Below are 25,474 nucleotides of genomic sequence, written 5' to 3' on the forward strand. Positions count from 1 at the left end.
ATGATCTGACAAGGATCTTAAAATAAGCCTCCTTAAGAATGCCTGGCTGAGCAATTAGAAACATGCTTGAAACAAGACGGCACCAATAGGAGCTACGAAGAACCAAAGGGAAGTTGTAGGACTTAACTGATAATAAAATGAAAACTTCAGTGGTGTAGTATGAAGAGGACAAAGGAAAGAATTAGTGGTTTTGAAGATGTAACAATAGAATTTACCTAGTCTGCACAACAGAGAGGAAACAGACTTGGAAAAAAACAAGGAGCAGAGCTGCAGACACGTGTGGGACGAAGCCGAGATCTGACAGGGTGGCATCAGAGTCCTGGAGGGAAAGGAGAAAGGGGTGAAGAGTATTCAAAGAAACGAGAGCTGGAATTTTGCAAAATTTCACTAAAGGCCTAAGCCTACAGATTCAAGAAGCTGAGCAAAACTCAAACAGGATAAACCCAAGGAAATTCTGCACCAGAGACATCACAAAGTTGCTGAAAATTAAGGGCGAAGAAACTAAGGCTCCATCCTCCATGGATGCATCTGCGCATGGCCGTGGAGTGATTCAGAGTTCAGGCAGTCTGAGAGTGGCCTCGACTTTGACTCTTCCTGCCCCCCACCCCCGTCCACCCCTGGATCCCTGCACAGGTTCACATGGTCTATGGAAGCCAGGGATGTGCAGAGAGCTGATCTGGCCTTTCCAGGGCTCCCTCATTTCCCGGCTCTTCTCATTAAGCTTCCAGCTGGTCCCCTGCTTTCCTCAGGCCAGCAGAGGTGCCAGATCCCCATTTGCTTCCTGCCAGTTCTGCCCCCCCCGTCCCCCGACAACACCCTGGTCTCAGAATACGCCTGCATCCTCGCCTGCAAATCAAGCCGGTCCCTTGTGATAGCAAGAGCTGGGGGTTTGGCAGCCAGCCCTGCCCCAGCAAAACCACCAGGACGACCACGGTGAAGTGGGGGTGGGAGATGGGTGCAGCCCCAGGCCCCACACCTCCACCGTTCTCGCCTGAAGTTCTAGAAGCTTCTCACGGAGAAATGATGCTCAATTTGTTGTTTGCCTTTCATGGACTTCTAGAGCCCTGAAATAGTTGGTGTGGATAATTTTGTCAAGTTTTATGTTTGGTTTTTGGGGGAGCGGACTTGCTGGCCTCTTCACGCAGTGGTGGCCAGCGTTGTGCTCCTGTTTATTTCTGACCTTTATTTAAATGGAACCATATCGTATGTGCTCTCATGTCAGGCTTCCTGGGCACAGCACTGTGTGTGAGATCACACATGGAAGGCCTTCATCCGTTCTCATTGCTGTATGGTTGGCTGCCGAGTGGATACGCCGCAGTTTGCGTATTGCACCGCACTTCCAGGCAGTTATGAACAGCACTGCTTCCGTATTCTAACGCATGCCTTTGGTGGACACACATACATGTTTCTTTCTTTTTTTTTTTAAGATTTTTAAAATTTATTTATTTGAGAGAGAGAGAGTGAGAAACAGCATGAGAGGGGAGAGGGTGAGACAGAGAAGCAGGCTCCACGCTGAGCAGGGAGCCCGATGCAGGACTTGATCCCAGGACTCCGGGATCATGACCTGAGCCGAAGGCAGTCACCCAACCGACTGGGCCACCCAGGCGCCCCCGCATGCACGTTTCTGTTAGGGTATCGATCCAGGAGTGGCTGGGACATACGGCAGCCATACGTTCCGCTTTAGGAGATCCTGGCTCTGGGACCTGTGAATGTGATCTTATTTGGAAAAAGGATCTTTGCAGACATGATTAAGTTAAGGATCTTAAGATGAGGAGGTTATCTTGGGTTGTCTTGGTGGGCCCTAAATGCTATCACAAGTGCTTTTATAAGAGAGAGGCATATATCTCTTATATATGGGGGGGAAAGAGGAGGGGGAGGGGAGGAAGAGGAGGGGGAGGGGAGGAAGAGGAGGGGAAGATGGAGGCAGAGACTGGGGGGACGCAGCCTCAAGCCAGGGAACGCTAGAAGCCACCAGAAGCTGGAAGAGGCAAGAAACGGATTCTGCCCTGCAGCCTCTGGAGGAAGCAGGACGCCTTGACGTTACCCTGTGAAATAGCTGGGTTTGGACTCCTGGCCTCCAGAGCTGTGAGAGAGCAGACACCTGCTGTTTGAAGCCCTGGCCGGCCCTTCTCCACATGGCTGTGCACCTGTGCCCCCGTGTGTGCGAGCTCGCCTCACCCCCGTCCTCACCAGCGCTGGGAGTGTGATGCCTTTTCCTCACAGCCGCTCTGGAGGGCTTGTGGCAGTGAGTGGACAGGGATGGCCATCTTTCAGATGAGGAGACGGAGGGTCAGGGAGCCACTTGGTGAGACTCACCCACAGCAGGTGACGGGGCCCTGTCTCCCATCTGGCACCAAGTAGAGGCACCGCATTGGAAACGTCCCTGTAATAGACCCAAACAGTGGAACACCAAGTAGGCACTCAGAACGAATGTCTCATGGCATGGGGAGGCACTTAAGATTTATTGTGGGATGAAAAAGGAAGGAAGCAAGCAAGCAGCTGTGAGCACTACGGTCACATTCTGGGAAACAGTGTCTGGAGGGAAATACTGTCAGAACAGTAATTGGATGTGATGGTCACTTGTGATTCTATTGTCCCCTTTCTATCTCTGCATTTTCTAATCTGTTTGAATGAAGAAACATATACAAATAATAAAACGTGCCCTAAAGCCGCCCCGGGCCTCCCACAGGTGCCCCGGTGTTCCGGGTGGAGCCCCAGGACGTGACCGTGAGATCCGGGGAGGACGTGGCCCTGCAGTGTCAGGCCTCGGGAGAGCCGGTGCCCACAGTGGAGTGGCTGCGAGCGGGCCAGCCCTTGCGGGCCAGCCGGCGGCTCCGGACCCTGCCAGATGGGAGCCTGTGGCTGCAGCGAGTGGAAGCCGGGGACGCGGGCGCATACGAGTGCGTCGCTCACAACCTCCTGGGCTCCGCCACGGCTCGGTCCGTCCTGGCCGTGAGAGGTACGGGGCGTCTCCGCTCAGCCCGTGGGGGACAGAGGCGGGATCTGCTCAGTGGGGATTTGTGTGTTGCTTATGGGGGACGTGGCCCCCCGCCCTGCCAGCTCCCTGACTCTTCTCTTTGCTTAGAGTCACAAACTTACAAGGAGCCAGCCGGCAGGGACTGATCTTACCCACCGGGCCCTTTACAGTTGGGGAAACTGAGGCTCCAAGAGGCTAAGTGTTGGCCACTTGTACTGGACGGGTACCCTGGCCATTCCTGCTTACCTGGCACAAACATGGGTCTTCTTTTGGGGGTATTGCACAATTCTGTGAAGTAGGGAGAATAAAACAAGGACATCCATGGTGCCCCCTTTGGGGGTTGTTGGGTAGAGTCTGAATTAGGCCGTGGTAGGGAGGCGGTAACGGATGCTGCTTTCTGGCACCAGAGACCCCTGCCACATCGGGCCTCCCCGCTCAGCTCCCTTCTACCTGGGGCCAGACCAGACTTCAAAACAGAGAAAAGGGCTATCCTGAGAAACCACAGCAAAATGACTCAGACTGCACAATGCAAAGTCTCCGGATATTACTTCTGACTGTCGTTTCTGTGTCTCTGTAACAAATACTCCCCATCTGTGGCTTTACATGTCTGTCCCCGGCCATGGCGGCTGTCACTCATCTGTCTTCGCGCACACTGTCAGATCACTTCTTCACGTCTCTGTAGAATACCTTTCCAGGCAGCACTTCTAGACTATCAGGACTTGGGACTTGACACGCTGCTGCTTGAAAACCACTTGAAACCCATTGAGCCAACCCACGGTGGAACCCTTTCTGGCCCCTGATCTCCTCATCTCCTGCAGACAGGGCTAGAACACCCCCCACACAGCTCCAGAAACCCCGGGGTCCTCTGACACCCGGCCACAGATGCTGCCTCGGGGGCAGCTTTCGGTCTGAGCGGACCCTCCCTTTATTTCAGAGCTTGGTCCCCGTCCTTGTCCTCTCCCGTTCGGAAGCCCCCACCCCAAACCACCGAGCCCTGCATGTGGCTTCTGGTTGAGTCTCCCAGGGCTGCCATAGCAAAGTACTACAGCCTGGGTGGCTTCTCAGAAATGTAGTGTCTCTCAGTTCTGGAAGCCAGAAATCTAAGATCGAGGATAAGCAGGGTTGGTCCCCTCCAAGATCTGTGATAGAGAGTCTGTCCCATGCCCCGACCCTAGCTTCTGATGGTTTGCTGGCAACTTGTGGTGCTCCTTGGCTCATAGAAGCATCACCCAAATCTCCACCTACAAGTTCCCATGGTGTTTTGCCCCCGGGGAACATGCCCGCCTCTAAATTTCCCCTTCACATAAGGACATCAGTTATTAAGTTAGGGCCTACCCTAATGACCTTATGTTAACTTGATCCGCTCTGTACAGACCCTGTCTTCAAATAAGGTCACAGCCTCAAGTCTGGGGATTTGGACCCCTACACATCTTTTTAAGGGGACATCATTTAATTCATAACAGCCTCCTTACTTTTTAAATGGAAACGGCCATGTTTAAAGTCTCCTATATGCTAATTATAGAAAGGCCAGATAAGTTGGAAACGAATCTATGAAGAAAAAATGACTTACCAATTTTCTCACCTCCTTCAATGACCAGAAACAGCCATCTCAGCCATTACTTGGGGTATATCTCTCTACACTTTTTTTCCCTCGAATGTAAAGAGATGCACTTTTTCCTTTTTATAAATGAGGTCGAATTTATAGGTTGCCCTTACAACCTACCTGTTTGGACAACATCCCATGACAGTAATCCCAGCCTACATCTTCTTTTGTGGTTTCATATTCCACAGGGATGCTTTCCTAACTTAATTGCTGTTTTTTTTTTTAAGGTTTTATTTGTATTTATTTGACACAGAGTTTTTTTTTTAAGGTTTTATTTGTATTTATTTGACACACTCACAGAGAGTGCGAGCACAAGCAGGCGGAGGGGCAGAGGGAGAGGAAAAAGCAGGCTCCCCACTGAGCAGGGAGCCCGATGATGTGGGGCTCAATCCCAGGATCCTGGGATCATGACCTGAGCCGAAGGCAGCCGCTTAACCGACTGAGCCACCCAGGAGTCCCTAACTTAATTGCTGTTGGCTTTGTTAAATAAGCAACAGGTTTAGGGTTGTTGTTTTTTTTCCAGTCCCCTTTCTGAAATGGACACTGTGATGCACATCTTTGTGTGCTCGCCTGATTATGTCTATGGGATAAGTCCCTCCAATGGGGCATGGCTAGGTAAAGGGTGTTCAGGGGTTTTGAGGATCCCTCACCATGAACACTGTCTTCTCTTCCTCATTTCCCATCAGCCTGGGCAGCCCCTCCAGGCGTCATGGGAGGCAAGAGGCTGCCGAGTCACCCCATGTCTGAGAAAGTTGACGGTGGCTTGTCATCCCCAGACTCCAATTTCTTGTCCCCTTTGAAAGATGCCAGGCCATGCTGCTGCCTTTAGTCTCTGCACCCGACTTCTTCCTCTTCCCCTTTTTAAGAGGCCAGGGTTAGTAGGTTCATGGCCTGCTCCTCTGTCCCTCCCATAAATCCCAGAGCTGCGGATATTGATGAGAGACATCCCAGTTGGGCATCAAATCTCATCAAAACCCCAGCTCCGGGCTGCAGGAAACAGCGCTGCTTCCTGGAATCCAGAATGAACCAGCCCCCTGATTTACCCATTTAGGATCCTGGCAGTTGAGTGTTTTATGTTATTTTTTCAACAGATCATGGGCAATTGGTTGTTAATTTCCCCAGAGAGCCGGCGAGTGAAGAGGCAGGCTAGCTTCTGTCTCTCGCCCCCCCAGAATGCCATCTGTGCAGAGGAGACAGCTGGCCCATTAGCCAGAGGAAGCACCCTCTGATGAGGGCTGGAGAGCGCCTGCTTGCAGACCGCCCGGCTGCTCTTGGAAATCCAGCTGCGGGGCGGCTGGAGCCAGGGCCACGGATGGAATGAAGGATGTTCAGGGGGCAGCATTCAGGTCCTGGCCCGGTGCCCTGGCTCAGAGGAGCATGCCAGTCCCTCCATCAGGAGCTCCCGGCATTTTAGAACCCAACAGGTCTTTGGCACATCTGTGGTCCCACCTCCTCACTTTATAGATAAGCCAACTCAAGGGTGTCTTGGGGGCCTGACCTGCCCAGATTTCCAGGAAGGTGACGGCAGTGCCAGAATTAGAAGCCAACACCATCCCAGGCTCAAAAGCCTCTCCCTCTCTCTCTCTCTCAGAGCCAGGATCCCCTGGGCAATGAGTCCATCACCCACGAGCTGTGTGGCCTTGGGCAAATCATTTCCCCTCGCCGAGCCTCAGTTACTCCTCCGCGAAGTGGGTAACAGTACCTGCTTACTCTGAGGGCATAGAGGTGGGTAATGTCACCGTTCTCCCTCCTCGCAGGGGAGCCCCGCGGGAGCCAGGGCAGCATGTCCGGGGTGATCAATGGCCGGGAGTTTAGCAGGGCCACCCTCAACACCAGCGTGCAACAGGAGGCACGCTCTGGGATCACCACCATCCGGAGCAGCATCAACCACATCCCTGCGAGTGTGGGTAAGTGGGGGGCAGAGCTTCTCCTGCACCTGGGTTCTGAGGCTGGCTCAGGGCTTGACGGCTGGAGGAAATCTGACTGCCCCGAAGCCCCGAGTCCAAGCCAAAGTGGATTCAGGTGCGGGCCACTTCCCCCCCACCCCCAACTACCTCCCAACAAAACAAAATAAAAATCAGACCGAGACGGTGTGAAATAATCAGGATACATGAATGCAGTCAGATGATGATTTTTGAGGTCACTGATGGCCAAGTAAGGTTCCCCCCCACTGTTAAGAGCAGATAGAAAAGGAAGGATTAGGGGTATGGCCTGGAGGGGGCAGAAAGGGGGAAATGAGGACAATAAAATTAGCTCAAAGGCCCAGAGCACCAAGGAATGTCCACTTTCAAACAGATTCATACGTCAGTGTGCCCCAGCAGATGGAATGTTCTGGAGTGATGTTGCAGACCCTGCTGTCTCGCCCTTCCCAGGGCACCCTGAGGGTCCAGAGCAGGGAGGGGGCAGTGCTAAAGCACCTCCAGAACTGCCCTTGACCGCAGGCCTGTGTGAACGTTGTGGGGTCAGGGAGCTCTGGCTGGGGGTGACTCCAGGTGGGCTGTCAGCAGGGCGAGTGAAGTGAGAGGCTGTCCAGATGTAGGTGCTGCTTCCAGCCGCCCAGGCAGGAGCCAGGGAGAAGCAGCTGGCTCCCAGCCAGGTGGGCCAGCCTCCAAGTGGCGGAAACGGGCTCTCCTGGCCATGAGCACCGGTCCTCCACACCTCTCTTCCGAGGGGGCCGTTCCGCTGAGCTCAACCATCCCTGACCCCAAGCAAGTGGGGTTTCCCCATCCCCGGGCCAAGGCACCCCCTGCCCTGCAAGGAGGGCTGGGCATCATGTGAAGGTCTGGGAATCCATGTCCAGAGCAATATTTTGGCCCTGTTTTCCGAGTCAATGGCCTTCCTCTCCCAGGCTCTTCTGGAAGGCGTCTGTAAGTTCGGAGACTTGGTTGATTTTCAGCTTGGTCCAGCACCTATGTCCCAGGCTCTGTGGTGACCCAGTCACCCTTAGGATTTGTTGAACTGAGTTGAATATCAACAAGTTACGTGCCCTTTTTTGTATACATATATTCTGTTCGTTTTCACAACCTCTCCACAAACTGGATATTTGCCTTCACCCCTTCCCAGGTTCTGATCCAATAACTGACTCAGGTGATCACAGGGCTGGGCCTGGGCAGGGAGGGAAGGGGCTGAGCTCTCCTGGGGCAATAAGGAGCTACAGAGGGATCTTGAGCAGGAGAGTGGTGGCCTTTCGGGATCCGGCCCTGACCCAGCCTCCACGTCTGCCCCATGCAGGGCCTCTGATGCGGGTGCTTGTGGTCACCATCGCCCCCATCTACTGGGCCCTGGCTGGAGAGAGTGGGGACGCCCTGAACGGCCACTCTCTGACAGGCGGCAGCTTCCTGCAGAAGTCGCACGTGGAGTTTGCCACAGGTGGCAGGGGTCTCCTTCCAGGTGGGCTGGGTGGGGCTGAGGCCTGAGCCCGGGGCCTCTCCCCCATGGTGACTCCAGGCTGGGCGGGGACGGATTGCAGGGGAGCTGCTCACGATGACCCAGGAGGCCCGGGGCCTGGATCCCAATGGCCTCCTGCTCCTTGATGTGGTGATCAGTGGCGTCGTCCCCGAGAGCCTGGCTGATGCAGATCTTCAAGTGCAGGTGGGGGCCAGCCCCGAGGTGTGCGGGATGAGGGCAGGGGAGAGAATGGGATGTGCTGCCCCAAGCACCCCCTCCTGACACCCCAGCACTTAGCCCAGTGGGAGGATGCCCTGGGCCCAGCCTCTCAGGTGTCTTCCCCATTTCATACTTAAGAATGCCAAAGGGAAGTCATCTGCTCAAGGGTGCCCAACTGGCTGGAGGAGGGGGTGAAAAGTCCACCAGCCCTCCACCTCCAGCCTTCCTGGCCCCTTGAATAGGAGGCTGAGGGCCCTACCCCTTGGAAGCTGAAATCTGGGACGTTATTTGTCTCTCTCCTTCCCCTCCTCCTCCTCCTCCTCCAGGACTTCGAGGAGAGCTACGTGCAGATAGGGCCCGGCCGTCTCTTTGTGGGCTCCACACAGCCCTTCTTGCAGGACAGCCTTCCCACGTTCCTGCGATGTAACCACAGCATCCAGTACGACGCGGCCCAGGGCCTCCAGCCTCAGCTGGTGCAGCACCTGCGGGCCTCGGCTATCAGCTCGGCCTTCGACCCCAAGGCCGAGGCCCTGCACTTCCAGCTTACCACAGCCCTGCAAGCTGGTGAGGCCCCTACCCCTCGTCTCCACTCCCCACTGCCGCAGCTAAACACCCAGCAGGGGCCCCAGATGCACCTGGCTGAAAGCCAAGGGGACGGCCCACCTCCTGCACCCGCTGACCATGGGCCAGAAACTCGGGACTGGGACAGCTCAGCTCCTTGTCCACTCACCTCCAGCGTGTCCTCGCTCCCGTCCAACCATCCACACCCCCAGTAGGGACACAGCTCTTCGGGCCACTCGTCTTCGAACCCTCCAGAGCCTTTTCCTTGGTCCCATGGTGAAGGTCCAAGCCCTCCCCCCACCGGGCCGCTGTTCAAGACTCCGGCCACATGCCACCCCTCTGCTCAAGGGCCCTGCAGCAGAGGCCCCACCCAGGCAGCCAGGAGCCTCTGCTGGAGCCCCTGGCCGCCCACCTGAATATCTGTATATACACAACCAGTGGATGCTAAAGATACACCTGGTACCAAGAGTTGAGGTCCCAACTTGTTTGTAACATCGAACATGGGACCGTGGTAAGGGCACAGCTTTGGGGTCAGGCAGACCCTGGTTCAAACCCAGCCACACCATTTCCCAGCTGTGGGGCCTCGGCGGCAACGCCCTGGCCCTCTCCGAGCCTCAGGGTTCCCACCTGTAAAATGGGCATAGTATCCCCTGCCTTGGAGGGTATCAGGAGTAGCAGTGTTTTCTCTAAAACCCTCACCTGGCACCCAGTGACTGCTTTAGCAAGCGTGCGGTCCTTACAATAATTTAGGGAGTCTGATCTCCTGGCTCCAGACCACAGTCTGCACCAACCCCTGTGCTTGCTGCCGCCATCAGATGCCATCATTTACCCATTCTGCGCATCCCCTCCCCCACCCACGGCCCAGGGCCACGTCCACTCCTCTGGATTCTCAGAGTGTGTGTTTGCGTGCACGGACAGCCTGTTTTGTACTTTTCCATAATGATCTCTCCTGTGTCTGCCAGCTTACGTCTGGCCGGCCCGCCGTGAGCCTCCCCCATGGCATGACCCACAGCCAACACCTCTAATAGCCTGGGCTGAGGATGGGATCTCAGAAGGCTCCCCTCCTCCCTCTCCTCCCCTTCCTCCCTCTCCTCCCCCCTCATCCCCCTCCTCCTCCTCTCCCAAATCCCTCTCCTCCCCTCCTCCTCCTTCCCCTCCTCCTCCTCTCCCAAATCCCTCTCCCCCTCCTCCTCCTCTCCCTAGCTCCCTGTCCTCCCCCTCCGCCTCCTCTCCCTAGCTCCCTCTCCTCCCTCTCCTCCTCCTCTCCCTACCTCCCTCTCCCCCCCCCTCCCCCTCCTCCTCCCCCCCCCCCCCCCCTCACCCTCCTCTCCCCGACTCCCTCTCCTCCCCCTCCCCCCCCCCCCTCCCCCTCTTCCTCTCCCCTCCCCCTCTCCTCCTCCTCCTCCTCCTCCTCCTCCAGGATTTCGAGGAGCCCTACATGTAGGTGGGGCCTCTCTTTGTGGGATCCTATCTCCAGACCACAGTCTGCGCCAACCCCTGTGCTTGCTGCCGCCATCAGATGCTATCATTTACCCATTCTGTACATCCCCTCTCCCACCCGCAGCCCGGGGCCACGTCCACTCCTCTGGATTCTCAGGAGTGCGTGTTTGCGTGCACGGACAGCCTGTTTTGTACTTTTCTGTAACGATCTCTCCTGTGTGTGCCAGCTTACGTCTGGCCGGCCCGCCGTGAGCCCTCCGTGACATGACCCATAGCCAACACCTCCAGCAGGCCTGGGCTGGGTGGGAGTGAGCGCTCAGATGGGCTGGGCATCAGCCTGGCTCCCGGCTGAGGGGGCGTCGGCCTGGCCAAGCTGTCAGGAGAGAGCTACGGCCAGGGCTGCTGTCTGTCCCGGGGCACCTTGGCCACAGTGCCCTGGCGTCCTTACGACCTGTCCCTTTGGCTTGCAGAAGAGAATGAAGTCGGCTGCCCAGTGGGCTTTGAGCTGGATGCCCAGGGAGAGTTTTGTGTGGGTGAGTGCCTTTCCCTCCCTTGGCGCGGACGAGGGACGCCTCCCAGCCTGGGATGGACGACGTGTCCTGGCCAGCTGACAGGAGGCCCTGTGAGCACAGACCACCAGAGCTCTGCCCGCCTCCCCCCCCCAGACAGGGACGAATGTTTGGACGGCCCCAACCCCTGTTCTCACTCCTGCCACAATGCACCTGGTCGCTTCTCCTGCTCCTGTCCGGCGGGCTTTGCCCTGGCCAGGGATGACAGGAACTGCAGAGGTGAGTGGGCCCACGGCCAGAAGCTCTCCTTGGAGTTAGTTGGCCTGGGTGTGTGCGGGGCGTTCCGGAGCCAGGACCCCAGCCAGGGGCACACACCTCAGGACATGGCCTGTTCCTGGCGGCACTGGATGCCAGGCTGGGGGTGCCAACACCCTGTTTCCATTGGGAATTTCCTGCTCTGCGGGCTGCAGATGGGAGAGGCTCAAGTGCTGGGGGTGCTAGGGAGCCCCAGAGACATACACGTGGCCACCCCGTGCTCGTGGCGTGCGCACCTGCTGAGCCCGGACACGGCCTCGGGCGCTTTCCCACCACTCCTCGGTCACTCCCAGCCGACTGGGGTTGGAAGCGAGTGGACACCCATCTGCCCCACTTGCTCTACTTGGCCCCTTCACAAAGTTTCTGGACAACAAATCTGACCGTAGGACACGTAGATGCTGACCCTCCCCAGCTGCATGCCTCCACTCCCAGCAGTGAGACCTGGCCCTGCCGAGTCTCCACTGCTCTTTGACCTGGGTGCCCATGGGGCATCATCTGCAATCCCGTATCAGAGGCCCCACACCCAGGCCTGTGGGTCCCTTGGGGCAAGATGATGGAAAGAGTGAGCAGGAGGGGTGGGGCCTTCTTGCCAGGGGCGCCCGGGCCTGGGGAAGAAGCCTGTGTCGTTAGATTGGCCAGAGTGGGCCTGGGGGGACATGTGTTCACACAGCCCCCTGCCCCCATTTGCCCCCCAGATGTGGACGAGTGTGCCTGGGATGCCCACCTTTGTCAGGAGGGACAGCGCTGCGTGAACCTCTTTGGGTCCTACCACTGCCTCCCCGACTGCAGGCCTGGCTTCCGGGTGGCCCCTCATGGGGCCAGCTGCGAAGGTGACAGGGGCAGGGTGTGGGGCTGTCCGCACTCCAGTGGTCCCAGGCTCCAGCAGAGGAGGTGCTGTGTGCCCCTGGGCCTCTGGAGAAAGCAGACTCTGTCCGCGGAAGGAGCGGTGAGGCCGGGGAGGAAGTTTGAGCTGACCAGGTCAGGCATGGCAAACATGTTACATCTGTTGCCACTTGCCCGAGATCCCCTCCTGGATCATGGCCTGGCCTAAAGATGGCCTCTGGATCCTTCTCAACACAGCTTCTCCAGCAGCCACTAGGAATCAGCTGCAATTAGCCTTTGAGATGAAACTCAGGAGCCGCCCTGCATGGGTGACCTTCCTGCTCCAGCGTTCTAGAGCTTCCTGATCACGGGTCCTCTGGCTCCTCTGAGAGGGACAGGACCGCCCAGTGCAGGGGCGAAGTACGGGGGAACTGGAACTCAGGAGAGGAGGTGACCCCAGCTCTGTGGCTTCAGGGCCCACGGAGCACCCTGTCCACCCAGACGGCTCCTCTGCCTCCTGCCTCCCTCCTGCCCTCACTTCCTTCTTTCTCAGCAGCTCTCAGAGCTCTTTCCCCGAACCAGGCTCCTCCGGCCTTCTCGAGCGTGATCCAGGTTTTTCCTGAAGAGGTCCCGTCCTCACCCCTCTTTGCAGATAAGAAAACCAAGGCTGGGAGAGGGAGAGTTACTTACTCAAGGACCCAGAGATAAGGCAGAGCTCCGCCCCAACCCGGGACTCTGCCTCCAAAGCCCACCTTTTAAGCCCCTGCTTTGTTTCTGGACCCAGAACCTTCTCTCACTCTCCAAAGCTGGTCTGATTGGGAGAGGTGGTTGCAAACACTGGCATTCCACCTGGTGGCACTGAGGTTGGGGGGGGAGGGGTGAGGCCCAGATGTGGAGAGGCACGCCTGGCCGCCGGGAGCAGGGGGAGGGGCTCGGCCCCACCTCTGTCCACACCCCTCCCTCCGCAGATGTGGACGAGTGTCTGGAGCAGTTGGATGAGTGTCACTATAACCAGATCTGTGAGAACACCCCAGGCGGGCACCGCTGCAGCTGTCCCCGGGGGTACCGGATCCAGAGCCCCGGCCTGCCGTGCCTAGGTACCGGGACACTCAGCCACTGTGGGAGCCTGGGTCAGACCCGCCTGGCGCGCAGGCAGGGAGTGTTTCTGACAAGGGTGTTGTTGAGTTCTGTGACCAAAGCTAAGGCTGCCGGTGCGGCCCCCATGTGCCCGGATCCGTGCTTTGCTGCTGTCTGGCCCCGAACCTCACCCCCTACCCGGCAAGGTCACCTCCCCTGGGAGCCCAGGAGGAGGGGGAGGGTGGGCAGAAGTGGGTGGGTCTCCGAGAGGCTGAGCAGGGAGAATGGGCCTCCCCGGGATGCTGAAGAACCCTGGCGTCTGGGATGAGGCCCGGAGCTGGGGGAGGGGGGGGGCCTCCTTGAGCATCAGAGGCTGGAGGTGGTGCAGGAGGGGGAAGGCTTGCGGGCAGGCCCGGATGCGGTGGGGGGAGGCCCCTGGATTCTGGGGAAGGCTGGAGACCAGGAGAGGTGGCTATGGTCAGGTGGAGTGGCCATGGCGAGCCCTCTGAGCCACCCTTGGCACCCTGCCTGGCCTTGTTCCTTTCCAGATATCAACGAGTGCCTGCAGCCAGCCAAGACCTGCGCCTTCCAGTGCCAAAACCTCCAGGGCGGTTACCGCTGCCTGTGCCCCCCGGGCCAGACCCTCCTTCGTGATGGCAAGACCTGCATCCCGCTAGAGCAGAGTGAACAAAATGTGACCACTGTCAGCCACGGGGGCCCCTTAGTGCCCTGGCTGCGGCCCCGTGCCCCGCTCCCCAGGGGCTCCTACTACGCTTGGGTCTCCCTCCGGCGGGGCTCCGGGGCGCCGAGCAGCCTGGGCCGGGCCTGGTGCCCCGCGGGCTTCATCCGACAGAATGGCGTCTGCACAGGTTAGGCCAAGCCCCAGCTGTCCCACTGGGGACGCACCCGCTTCATCATATGGAGCTCCTAGGCCGGGTCTGTGGGCACCACACCCCATGTTCAGAACCCCAGGGCTCCCGGCAAGTGGGGTGGGCAGGGCAGGTGGATCGTTACGTCCCGGCTCCATGCCGTCTCCAAGCCCCGGCCGTTCGGATGGGCAGCGGGCTTCCAAGAGGGGGACGGAGGACTTTCCCAACCATTCGACTTCTGGACGCTTGACCCACTTTTGAGAAACACTCCTTTTGGTGCGCAGAGGTGAGGCAGTCAGGGAGGGAGGTTTGCAGGAGGGAAGGAGACTGTCGCAGGTTGACAGGAGGCGGTGAACTGGGACTGGTGGGGGTGGGGGTGGGGGTGGGGGACAAGCCCCCAGGCCCCGCGGGAGGCTGGCGCTGGGCTGCAGAGGCAACGGGAGGTAGTGTGGAGGGCAGACCCCCGCCTTCCTGCCGGGGCACAGGGGTCCTGTGCTGGAAGCAGTGTCTCCCGCCACCCCCCACGCCTGGCTGGGGGGGGACGTGGGGTGGGCGGGGCGGAGAGCCGGGGCCTCGGGGGCTCAGTCTGTCTCTGCCCCACCCCCACCCCTGGGCCTGGGCCAGACCTGGACGAGTGCCGGGTCAGAAGCCTGTGCCAGCACGCCTGCCGGAACACCGAGGGCAGCTACGAGTGCCTCTGCCCCGCTGGCTACCGCCTCCTCCCCAGCGGGAAAAACTGCCAGGGTGAGCGGCGGCCCTCCCAGTTCCAGGCGGGCCGGGCCGAGGCTTCACGGGAAGGGGGGGCTCTCTCCAGCCGCTTCTCCACCATCTCACGTGAGGGTGGGGCAGGGAGAGGAGCTCAGAGTACCCCAGGGGCCCACAGCCAGGCCGAAGCCTCCAAGCAGGACCTACGTATGCGGTTGCATGGGCAGGCTCCGAAAGCAGCCCTGGAGGTGGACCGCAGCTCTGCTGTGTGTCCCCAGGCAGCTCACTTCACCTCTCTGAGCCTCAGCCTCCTGGGGAAATGGGGCTAACACAGTCCTCCCGGCAATGGCTGGATGAGACCTGTGGAGGGCAGGCACGGAGACAGGATTCCAGCCAGGCAGCAGCTGCTGAGCAGCGGGGAGCCCCCTAACTCCCAAGCCAAGGTGCTCTCCTGAATGTGCTCCAGGGCTGGAGCCGGCCCAGCCGCTTGCCCCATCCCAGGAAAGTGGGAATCGGCCTGCCTTGCCTGTCTCCATCCCTTGCTCTCTGCCATGAGGATCTGTGAATGTCCTCTGAGAAGGGTGGGGCTTCCACTGGGACAGGCAGGGGTCGTGGGCAGTCGGCACTCTGGGTCCGAGGGCAGCCCCCATCTCTTCCAGACCCTGCAGCCCAGCTCCAGGCTCAAGAGGTCCCCAGGGTGCCCACCTGGGGAGATTGGAGAGGTGCTCAGGACCTGGCAGCTGGGCTGTCCTAGATCAGGGTGGCTGGGTTCAAGGGGAGACGGGCTGCCCGCCTTGCTGGTCCTCTGAAGGCATTTCTCTCCTGCTTCGCCCCTACTCCCATGCCTTCTGTGGTTCCTGCCCCGGGCCCGTCCATTCGCACCACCTTTTCATTCCCCATCTCTTTGCCAACCTCCCCCACCCAGACATCAACGAGTGTGAGGAGGACGGCATCGAGTGTGGGCCCAGCCAAATGTGCTTTAATACCCGTGGCAGCTACCAGTGTGTGGACACACCATGTCCGGCCACCTACCGGCAGGGCTCCAGCCCAGGGTAAGGGCTGAGCTGGCTGGGGATGGATGGGGGTACACTGTCTGCCAGGAGCTGGGTGCTTACGTTCTGGCTCCTGGACGGCTGGACCCTTTCTCCAGAAAGGCCATGTGTCAGGCGGGGCCCTGCTAGGGCCCGTGGGGTCCAACCCTGCCAGAATTCCCGAGCGGGGCATCTGTGCCCACAGGGCAGGGTGCCCTCATGAAAAGCACCTTCCTGCAGTCACTCGGGGTGCAAGTTCATTTGGACATTAGCGTTTAGTGCAGTGATGCTGCGGCCGGAGCATAAGGCCCTGGGGGCAGACATGTACACGTACACGTGAGACCCATGACTACACACAGAAAACCCTAGACACAGGTACACACACATAAACACCACCCAGAAACCCCCCAAAGCCCCAGGACTCCGACACACACTGGCACACAGACACAAAACACATCTTCACGCCGCTCACTGTGGCTACAGATCCTGGTAAAGACGCACACACACGGGGACCTTGGTGGACCCAAGCTGTAGCCGCAGCTGTCAGGGAAGCTGACTTGCCCTGGACTCTACCAATCGGGAAGCCTAGGCTAGGGGGGAGGGGGCATGGACGCCCTGGCAAGGCTAAGCACGTGTCCTTGAGTCCTCCTCCCCCGTTGCAAATCCAGAGCAGGTGACTCAGCTCTGGGGTTACCTGCGGACCTGGAGGGCTCTAAATTGTATTGCCCACCGGACTGCCCCCCGGGCGTGCGCTGGGAAAGTCCGATGGGATTATGGGACCCGCTCCCATGGGAAGGGGCACGTCTCTAGCTTCTTTGGGCCTCAGTTTGCTGATCTCTAAGGTGGGCTAACAGTGGTGCTTGGAGAGAAGACACTGGGGGCGAGGGGACGGGCAGCGCCTGGGAGTACTGCGGGGCTTGGGGCTGAGGGCCGGTTTATACCGCCGGCCCGCGCTCTGCCGGCCACCCGAGTAGGTCCGTGTGTCCCGCCCGCAGGACGTGCTTCCGACGCTGCTCGCTGGACTGCAGCGCGGGCGGCCCCTCCACGCTGCAGTACAAGCTGCTGCCGCTGCCCCTGGGCGTGCGCGCCCACCACGACGTGGCCCGCCTGGCCGCCTTCTCCGAGGCCGGCGTCCCCGCCAACCGCACCGAGCTCAGCGTGCTCGAGCCCGACCCGCGCAGCCCGTTCGCGCTCCGCCCGCTGCGCGCCGGCTACGGCGCCGTCTACACCCGCCGTGCGCTCACCCGCGCCGGCCTCTACCGGCTGACCGTGCGCGCCGCCGCGCCGCGCCACCAGAGCGTCTTCGTCCTGCTCATCGCAGTGTCCCCTTATCCCTACTGAGGGCCGTGGCCACTGGCCGCAGCTTTTGGGCCAGTGACCTCCGGGGGTGGGGGACAGGGAGGAGCGGGCCCAGCCCCCACCGCGCAGGTGGCCCTTGCCCTCACCGCCACCGGCTGTGGCAAGCGATGTCATCTCCCACCCCTGTGCGTCATCGAGCCCTTCAGCAAACAGGACCCTGCCTGCAACCTTGACCCCAGGACAGACAGGACCCGAGCTCCCCCTACCCCCGTGGAGGTGGAGCTCAGCAGTCAAGAGTGTAAGGCTGCCCTTGGGTGGTGAAGCCAGCTCGCAGGGCTAGCGGGAAGCCTGCTTGTCTGGCCGGCTCCTCCAAGGCTTGCCCCAAGCCCCAGGGAGACCTGGCTGGGACACAGCACACAGGAGGCCCGAGGGGAGGGACAGACCCCCGGAGGGCGGCAGCGGCCCTCCTCTGCCCATAGCTGGTGCTTTCACCCTGAACCCCGCGCGTGTACCTGTAATATAAAACCGTTTTCTTTTAACCAACTCGATTTCTTCGCCCACTTATTTTGCTTTGGTAAGGAGGGGCTTTGCCTGGGGTGGGGGGAGGCCACCACCCTTCTGGTCCAGCAGCCCTGGGCCGCAGGTAGGAAGGTGCTCTCTGCTGGACATCCTGCAAGAAGGTGGGGGAGGCTGAAGCTGCTGTGGGTTGGGGGAAAGAAGAGGCAGTCGTCATCAGAAAGGTAAGGGTGTTGGGTCAGATCCTTGGGGCCCCTGGGCCATTGCAGGGACTTTGGCTTTGATGGAATGAGCTGGGAAGGGGCAAGATTAGAGCATCTGTGTATGTATTGGTGTGTCTCCAGTGCGCTGGGATAGGGTCTGAGCCTCCAGGGATTCGGCAGAAGGGCCGTGCGCTGCTTCTCTTCCCACCCCCCTGGCCCCACCCTGGGCTGTCTGCAGCCCTTGCATCAGCGACCACGCTGTGGCCGGCTGCCCCTGGCCACGGCCTCTGGCAGAAAGAGGCTCTTTTGCACGTGGTTTTGAAGAGGAGAGATCCTTCCTTCCTCCTTGTTCGCCTTGCTCAGTGTGACACTGTCACCTCCCCCTTTGTATCCTCATGCTCTCATCTGGGCAAGGAGGAAAGCCGTCTTGAGTTATTTCTCATTAAGGGGTGGATGATAATCAGACTATGTAAACGGAGACTTCCAGCAATGCTGGATTAAACGCTGCTGGGTTAAATCGCTTTGTCCATTTGACAGATGGAGAAAACGAGGCTCGGAGAGAGGGGACGTGACCCAGCCACTTGCTGGATAGGTGACTGGCTCATGGTTAGACTGGGACTCCTGGCTTCCACCCGACAGCCCCTCCAGAATCTTCCCAGGGCGCTTCCACTTTCTTTTTTATTTTTTTTTTTAAGATTTTATTTATTTATTTGGTAGAGCGAGAGAGCACAAGAAGGGGGAATAGTAGAGGGAGAGGGAGAAGCAGGCTCCCCGCCAAGCAGGGAGCCCGAAGCGGGGCTCGATCCCAGGACCCTAGGATCATGACCTGAGCCGAAGGCAGACGCTTAACCATCTGAGCCACCCAGGTGCCCCACGCTTCCACTTTCAAAGCTGTTTTTTTGGGTTCTGTTTTTGTTTAAACCAGGGGTCTGCACACTTTTTCCGTAAAGGGCCAGTGCTTTTGGCTTTGCGGAACGGTCTCTGTTGAAACCACTCCCCTCACCGTAGCAGCACTGGAGGGCCAAGGTCAGCGCAAGAGTGAATGAACATGGCTGTGTTCCAATGAAACTGTTAGTGGGCACTTACGTTTGACGTCCATACAATTTTCACATGTCACGAAATATTCTTCCTTTGATTTTTTTCCAACCATTTACAAATGCAAACACCATTCTTAGCTTGCAGGCTTTATAAAAACTGGTGGGGACTGTCGTTTGCCATCCATGATTTAAGTAAGCCACAGAAGTCACTAATGGTGGGATTTCAGGCTGGGTGGAGGAGAAATTCGAGGGGGCGGGGTCCTCCAAGCACCCCCCCCCATACCCATTTGTCCAGCACCCACCTATGAGGACCTTCCCTGGGCTAGATGCCCCTCTTTGTGCAACCCTAGAGGCCATAGGTTACAACTTGAGCCCTGCTGTTTGCTGGGCTGTTAATTTTTTTATGGAGCCCATGAAAAGGTCAGTCCCAGGGTGAGGCACTGCAGAGGTGAGACAAGAGGGGAGGTGCCGCCGACTCCTCTTTCACCCCTGCTGTCTCCTGCCTGCTGCTTCCCAGTCTGCCCGTGGCTCTTCATGTTTGCAAACTGTCTGTTGAATGTCCAGTGCTGTATGGACCTGAGTTTTAATTCTCCCAGGCAATCCAGAGGCAAGACAGAGTATGCCCATTGCAAAGATGAAGGAATGGAGGCTCAGAGAAGGTGAGCCACCAGTCCAAGCTCACACAGCCTGGAGCTGGGAGAAGAGCTCAACCCAGGCCTTCTGACTCCAGAGCCCAGGGAGATTAGCCTGCAGGCCCCCCTGCCTCCACTCCCCCAAGAAAGGAGGATGGGGATGAGGGGGAGGGCCGGGAGCAGGATGAAGAGGAGGGACCACGGCAATTCAAGACCTGAAGAACCGCTGAGGGAGTGTCCATTCAGTTCTGCTTCCTTCCTGCCCCACCTTCTAAATTTCCATTTGAGGCTGGTGGAAAGGACAGATTGCTCAATGTCTTGCAGCAAGCTAGTGGCAGACTTGGCCTGGAATCCGGGCTGGGGATTCCCAGTCTTGTGCCCCCCACCCCTGACTCCACCCACCCCTGCCCGCATCCACTGGGATGGTCCCCTTGTGGAGGAGGAGCCTCCCCGGGGAGCTGCAGCTGGAGCCAGCTCCAAGGGAGCATTGGCTTCCACTTCTGCTTTGCCAGCTGCCAGCAGGCAATCATTGGCCAAGGCCCCATCTGGTGACCCAGCCCCCTAGCACCACCTGACCTCCAGGCTGAGGCTGTCGGGGACCATCAATGGTGGTAAACAGCCCTGCAGGTCACTTATTAAACTCCCTGATGTAGTTTTTCCAAGAACCCAAACTACTGGACTCTGTGTTCCCTCTGGGCAGGGACGGGCCACCTGGGGTCCAGCCTAGAGGACACTCTTGTTCCTGGAGGCAGTGCCCAGGCCTGGGCAGCAGCAAAGTGGCATCTGGTGCCAACCACGAGATGGTTGTGGGGTGATGTGCTTGGCGTCGCCACGTTCCCAGGCCCCTTTGTGACTAGCAGGTGCAGAGCCCTTGAGTGGCAGAGGAGAGACGGGAGACAAGAGGGGCCTACTCCTTGGTTAGACGCACAGGCTGTATCTATGTTCAGACAAGTGGCCACAAGAGTCAGGGCCGACCCTTTGGAAAGCCACCCTGGATTAGAGGGGGCAGTGAGCGTAGCCAGAAAGACAGGTGCAGTGCAGTACACGTGAGAGTTGATGACGGTCGAAGACAACAGCAATGGGGAGAGGGAGAAGGGTCCAGAGCCTTCAGTCCTCCATCTTGTTGCTGAAATTCCAGGCATCTACTATGTGTGAGCATGACAGATAGCATCTGACAAGGGACTGATCTGGTGGGAGGAAGGGAGGGGTCAGAGAGGCATCACCAAGGAACAGCAAGTGCAGAGACCATACAGCAGCAAGGAGCTTGACACGCTGAAGAAACCACAAGCAGGCCAGTGCAATCAGGGTGTAGTGGGTGAGGGCCGAGGAGGAAGCACAGGGCTCTACATTTGATGCTAAAAGTGATGAGGGACCATCAAAGTCTTTTTAAAAAACACTTTAATTCATTAATATTTCCAAATATATCTCTAAAACTTAAAAAAAAAATCTCAATAAAACCCCCTTATCAACAATACCATATCACATCTAGTCAAAACCAGTAATTCCTTGCTGTCATTCAAGATCCTGTCAGTGTTCAATTTCCAAATGCTCACAAAGAGGGTGTTTCTTTTATACTTAAAAAATCAGGATCCAAATGAAGTCTACATATTGTGATTAAGTACATCTTTTACATCCCTTTTAACCCTAAGCTCCCCTATCCCCCCCTTTTTTTCCTTAAAAACTTAAAAATCAACTTTATTGAGATATAATTATTCCAGGAATGCAAGGTTGGTTCAACACTAGAAAATCAATCAATGTAACTTACCATATTTATAGAATCAACACAAAATCATAAATGATCATCTCAACAGATACAGAAAAAGCACTTGACAAAATTCAGCCCCTACTCATGATAAAAACTCTCAATAAACTAGAAGTGAGCTTCTTCACCAGATGAAAAGTGTCTACAGAAAACCTACACTAACATCACAGTTATCAGTGAAAGACTGAATGAACGCATCCCCCTAAGATCATGAACGACGCAAGGATATCCACCCTCACCTTTTTTATTCAACATTATGCTGGGAATTCTCACCGTTGAAATAAGGCAAGAAGAAGAGACACAAAGATAATACAGGCAAACGTAAGATTGCTTCTATTCACAGACAGTGTTATTGTCTACATGGAAAATCCTAAGGTATTTACAAATATCTACTGGAATTAATCAGCGATATTAGCAAAGTTGCAGAATATAAGGCAAATATACAAAAATCAGTTGTATTGCTATGTACTAGCAACAAATGACAGAAAATGAAATTTAAAACATCGTGAACAATAGTATCAAAATACTTAAAATACTTAGAAATAAGTCTAATGGAAGATAAGCAAGAACTGTACACTGAAAACAACAAAACATTGCTCAGATATCTGAACCAAGATGGATCCTTTGGCACTCCCATTGAAATTGAGGACTTTTATACCACCCATCAAAAATGCACCAACCTCCCAGGTTTCCTTCTTCTCTGAGTAGAAGATTTGGCTGATTGCCTGAGAATAGACCTCCACCTGGCAAGTCATCCAAACTGGCCAGTCAAATGTCCATCTCAAAGCTGAGCTCTGGAGTAGCCATATTGGTGACTCCAAGAAGCCCTGTCTCTTCTAGCATGAGAAATGACCTTGTTCACACTGATGCCATGGACCCCAAGCCTTTCCCATAATCACCACATACTTTCCCAACTGGAGGATGTCCAGCCCCACCTAGTTTATTTGGAACACCTCATCACCCGCAGGGAACTTATAAAACTCCAGCTCTTCTAGCTTGGGTCCTGCTAGTCTATCTCCTTAAAAGATTCTTACCTGAGATTTCACATCAAATAAAGAAACCATTTTGTGACACTCAAGGGCATATATTTCAACACTATCTGAGAGATAAACTTTTGGTTTAAAACAAAAATTGAATTCATCACAAATGATGATCATCTCAAGATGTAACCTTCTATAGATTGGCCTGGCCGTTTGAGTTTCTTTCTCATTGCTCATGTAAATAGCAACTAATACTTTTCAATAAATAGTTTGAAGTCTTTTTAAATGCTGGAAGATTTAAGAATATATAAATAACTAGAGAGGTATACCATGATCATGGATTGAAAAACTCAATACTGTTAAGATATCCACTTCCCACCCCCAAGCTGATACATGGTTATTGGAATCCCCAATCAAAATCCCAGCAGGATTTTTATATAAACTGGCAATCTGTTTCTACTATTTATATGGAAATACAAAAGACCCAGAATATCCACAGCAATTTTGAAACAGAACAAAATCAGAAGACACACACTCTGACTTGAAAGCTTATTACAAAGCTGTAGTAATCAAGATGGTATAGTATTGGCATAAGAATAAATAAATAAATAAATAGATAGATAGATAGATAGATCAATGGAACAGATGAGGGAGTCCAGAAACATATTCACACTTACAGCGTCAACTAATGTTCAACAAAGGTGCCAATGTAATTCAATGGAGAAAGGAAAGTCTTCAACTAATGTTGTTAGAACAACTGGGAACTGATAGGGGAAAATGAACCACCAAAGGTTTTAAGAAGGGAGTGACTTGTTCTGAGTTTTTAAGAACTCTCTGCTCTTGGTGGAGAAAGGATCTGGGGGAAAGGAGGGGCGGGAATCTGGAGAAGCACAGAAATGATTAAGGAGGCTATAACAATGGTCTGAGTAAGAGAAGATGACAGGCCAATGTGGAGGAGGTGGAGATGGAAAGGAAGGGGCAGACTCTGGATACATGTAGAAGATACGAACATCCCAGACTCCAGCACCTCCATTTCTCCACCTGGTCAGGCCTAGGTGTTACTGTACTTTAAGAGGTAGCACCCAAGGTCACTTACTAGAGGTGTGTAGGCTCCTTTAGGAGCCCTGACCTGGGTATGGGTGAAAGGCAAAGGCCACGGTGGCTGGGCCCCAGGTGGGGGATCCCCCTGACCATGCTCCAGTGCTGGACCCAGGACCTGCTCTTCAGGGTGAGGGCTGGGGCAGGGTGTGGATGGAGGGGTGCAGGTGGAAAGTGGCTCATCGGGGAACCAGCCAAGACACCCTGGCCTTGATCTCTGCCTCTCATCCACCCTGACGCCCAGTGGGCAGGACCCCTGCTGGCAGTTGGGCCCCTTTTCCTTTCAGAAGAGCTGTGACACCATTGTCCCTAATGTCACCAGCACCTGTGCGTCAGAAAGGGATAGTCCCCTGGACTGGAGCCATTTCTGCAGCAGAGACTAAAGGTCCCCCACAGCCTGTGACCGTGGGACTGAGACCCTGGTGCCTCTACCAATTCACCTCAAGCCTGAGCTAGAACAGAGGGTTGGGCCAGAGCTTCAGGCACTGGGGTGTAGTCCTGCTCTGCCACTAACATGCTGTGTGGCCTTGGGGAAGATATACCCTCTCTGTGTGCTGCAGGTTCCTGTCTGTAAAATGGGGATAACAGTCACAGTGACTTCATATAGGGTAGTCGTGAAGAGCAAGTGAAGGTAAGGAGATAAAACAGTGCTTGGGGATAACCACAACAGTGTAATTGTGCCCCAGATCTATCCTAGACTGGCAGGGCTCATCCCTCAGCCCACCCTCTTTCTAAGGTCTGGGTAATGGGGCTTCTCTCTGGGGCCACCACTGGCTTTGGGGAGCTTGGGGGAACGCCAGGCCTCACTGCCTCAGTTTCCCTCCCCACTTCCTCTGTAATAACTCCAAGGAAGGTGTCCCCCTATGCACCCACACTCTCCCCAACTTTCTCAAAGGGCAGTGACATCTTAAAGGAAGAAACAAAGACCTAGCACAGAGTCATAGGATGGAGACAGAGAGGACAGCGGAAATGCTCCCCCTACTGCCCCGCCTCTGCTGGGGAAGGAAGCTGCCCAAGGCTGCACAACCTGCTGCAGGTGTGTTGTTTTGGCCGTTGTTTGCTTCCTGCTAGTGTGGAAGGCCAGGGGCTCAGTGAGTGGGCTAAGGGGGCCAGCTGCCATCCCGCCTCCCGGCAGGAAGGTGCCTCAGCTCACCAGCCCCACGCAGCTCATAAGGGGCTCCTTGCCATTTCGGCCACCTCTGGGGGTGCCCGAGGCTGGGGGCGTTCACGGGGACTGAAAGCCATGGCTTTGCTTGTGAATTGGTTTGATGCCTTTTCCCTCCTGATGGACTCACAGCTACTCGCCTGGCCCATGTGCTTGGTGGCCAGGCAGGAGTGCTCAGGTATGCGATGGGGGAGCTGACTGGTAGAGGGACTAAGTGACTAAGTGAGCAGCCTTCACCCCTCTCTGCTGAGAGTCCCTTTCTCTGGCTGCTTCTTGGTTGCAGGAAGGGGCCTGGGACAGGGCTGCCTCCTTACCACAAGCTCCCCCTTTTACAAGATGGCTGAATGGCAAACCAGCAGTATGGTCTGGGGGCTCCCACCTCCCAGGGGGTTCAGGGCTGAGATGACTCGGAGTCAGTCCTGTCTATGGCGTTGCCTTGAACAGGTGGGCACCTGCTATTTCACTCAGTTGTGGTTGCAGTGATGGGTGCTCTGGGGCCTCTGAACCAGGCTGGCAAAGGTCTGACACACAGAACCTTCGGAAGGCCCGGCTGGGGCAGCCGCTCCTCATTTCTTTGTGCAAGCAAGAAGCTTCACCTCTGTGAACCTCAGCTGTGAACCCCCGCTGCCCAGTGGCTTAGCAGTTGGGCAGTCTTCTATTCACTATTTACTGGGTGCCCCGGGGAGTTTGGTCAGGTGCCAGCCTCTGGGGAGACAGCCAAGAACGAACGAGCCCTGGATGAGGGATGAAACCCCGACCTTCTAGTGCCGCCTCCACCTGGGCTCCGGCTCAAGGGGGCTACTGTGGGGGAAGGGAGGGGTTTCGAGGTCTGCAGAAAGGCCACCACGGGATCAAAGTGGACACGAAACTCACCGCACCTAAGGGACTTTTATTCCCACTCCCACCCCGGAGCGGTGGCAAGTCTCTGGCAGGGCGGCCGCGGTCACCCGGCCAGTTGCGCGCGGTCCAGCCACCGCCGCGCCCCGAGGAGCCGCCTGCCCGCCGGCCAGGGCGAGAAGACCCGGGCCGCGTGTACTGCCCGGCGCCCTCGGGAGGCCGTGCGGCCCCGGGAGCCGGGCGGGGGTTGGGGCCCCGCGAGGGCCGGAGGGGGAAGGGGGCGGGCCAGGAGGGAGCGAGCGACCGGGCCCCGCCCACCCGCAGGTGGCCGCCGACGCTGAGCGGCTCCGCGTGGGGGCCGGGCCCGGGGGCGGGGCCTGTCGCGCGCGTCCCCCCACGTGTCCCCGGTCCCCGGCCCTGCCCCCGGCCC

At 56.9% G+C, this 25,474-nt stretch overlaps 1 protein-coding gene across 1 annotated transcript in view; it reads left to right on the forward strand.

Moving 5' to 3' along the window:
* Nucleotides 1-16,856, forward strand: part of HMCN2 (hemicentin 2) — a 148,486-nt gene extending 131,630 nt beyond the window's left edge. Inside the window, exons 86-98 of the mRNA XM_032419010.1 lie at nt 2,690-2,959; nt 6,338-6,487; nt 7,812-7,949; nt 8,050-8,171; nt 8,513-8,750; nt 10,658-10,720; nt 10,853-10,975; nt 11,707-11,841; nt 12,802-12,930; nt 13,459-13,779; nt 14,404-14,523; nt 15,410-15,536; nt 16,511-16,856. Coding sequence (XP_032274901.1) covers nt 2,690-2,959; nt 6,338-6,487; nt 7,812-7,949; nt 8,050-8,171; nt 8,513-8,750; nt 10,658-10,720; nt 10,853-10,975; nt 11,707-11,841; nt 12,802-12,930; nt 13,459-13,779; nt 14,404-14,523; nt 15,410-15,536; nt 16,511-16,856 — 2,282 coding nt within the window. The remainder of the gene's footprint in view (nt 1-2,689; nt 2,960-6,337; nt 6,488-7,811; nt 7,950-8,049; nt 8,172-8,512; nt 8,751-10,657; nt 10,721-10,852; nt 10,976-11,706; nt 11,842-12,801; nt 12,931-13,458; nt 13,780-14,403; nt 14,524-15,409; nt 15,537-16,510) is intronic.
* Nucleotides 16,857-25,474: the final 8,618 nt, after the last annotated feature.

Source organism: Phoca vitulina, unplaced genomic scaffold (assembly GCF_004348235.1).
Source record: "Phoca vitulina isolate PV1807 unplaced genomic scaffold, GSC_HSeal_1.0 scaffold21, whole genome shotgun sequence".
Taxonomy (NCBI): Eukaryota; Metazoa; Chordata; class Mammalia; order Carnivora; family Phocidae; genus Phoca; species Phoca vitulina.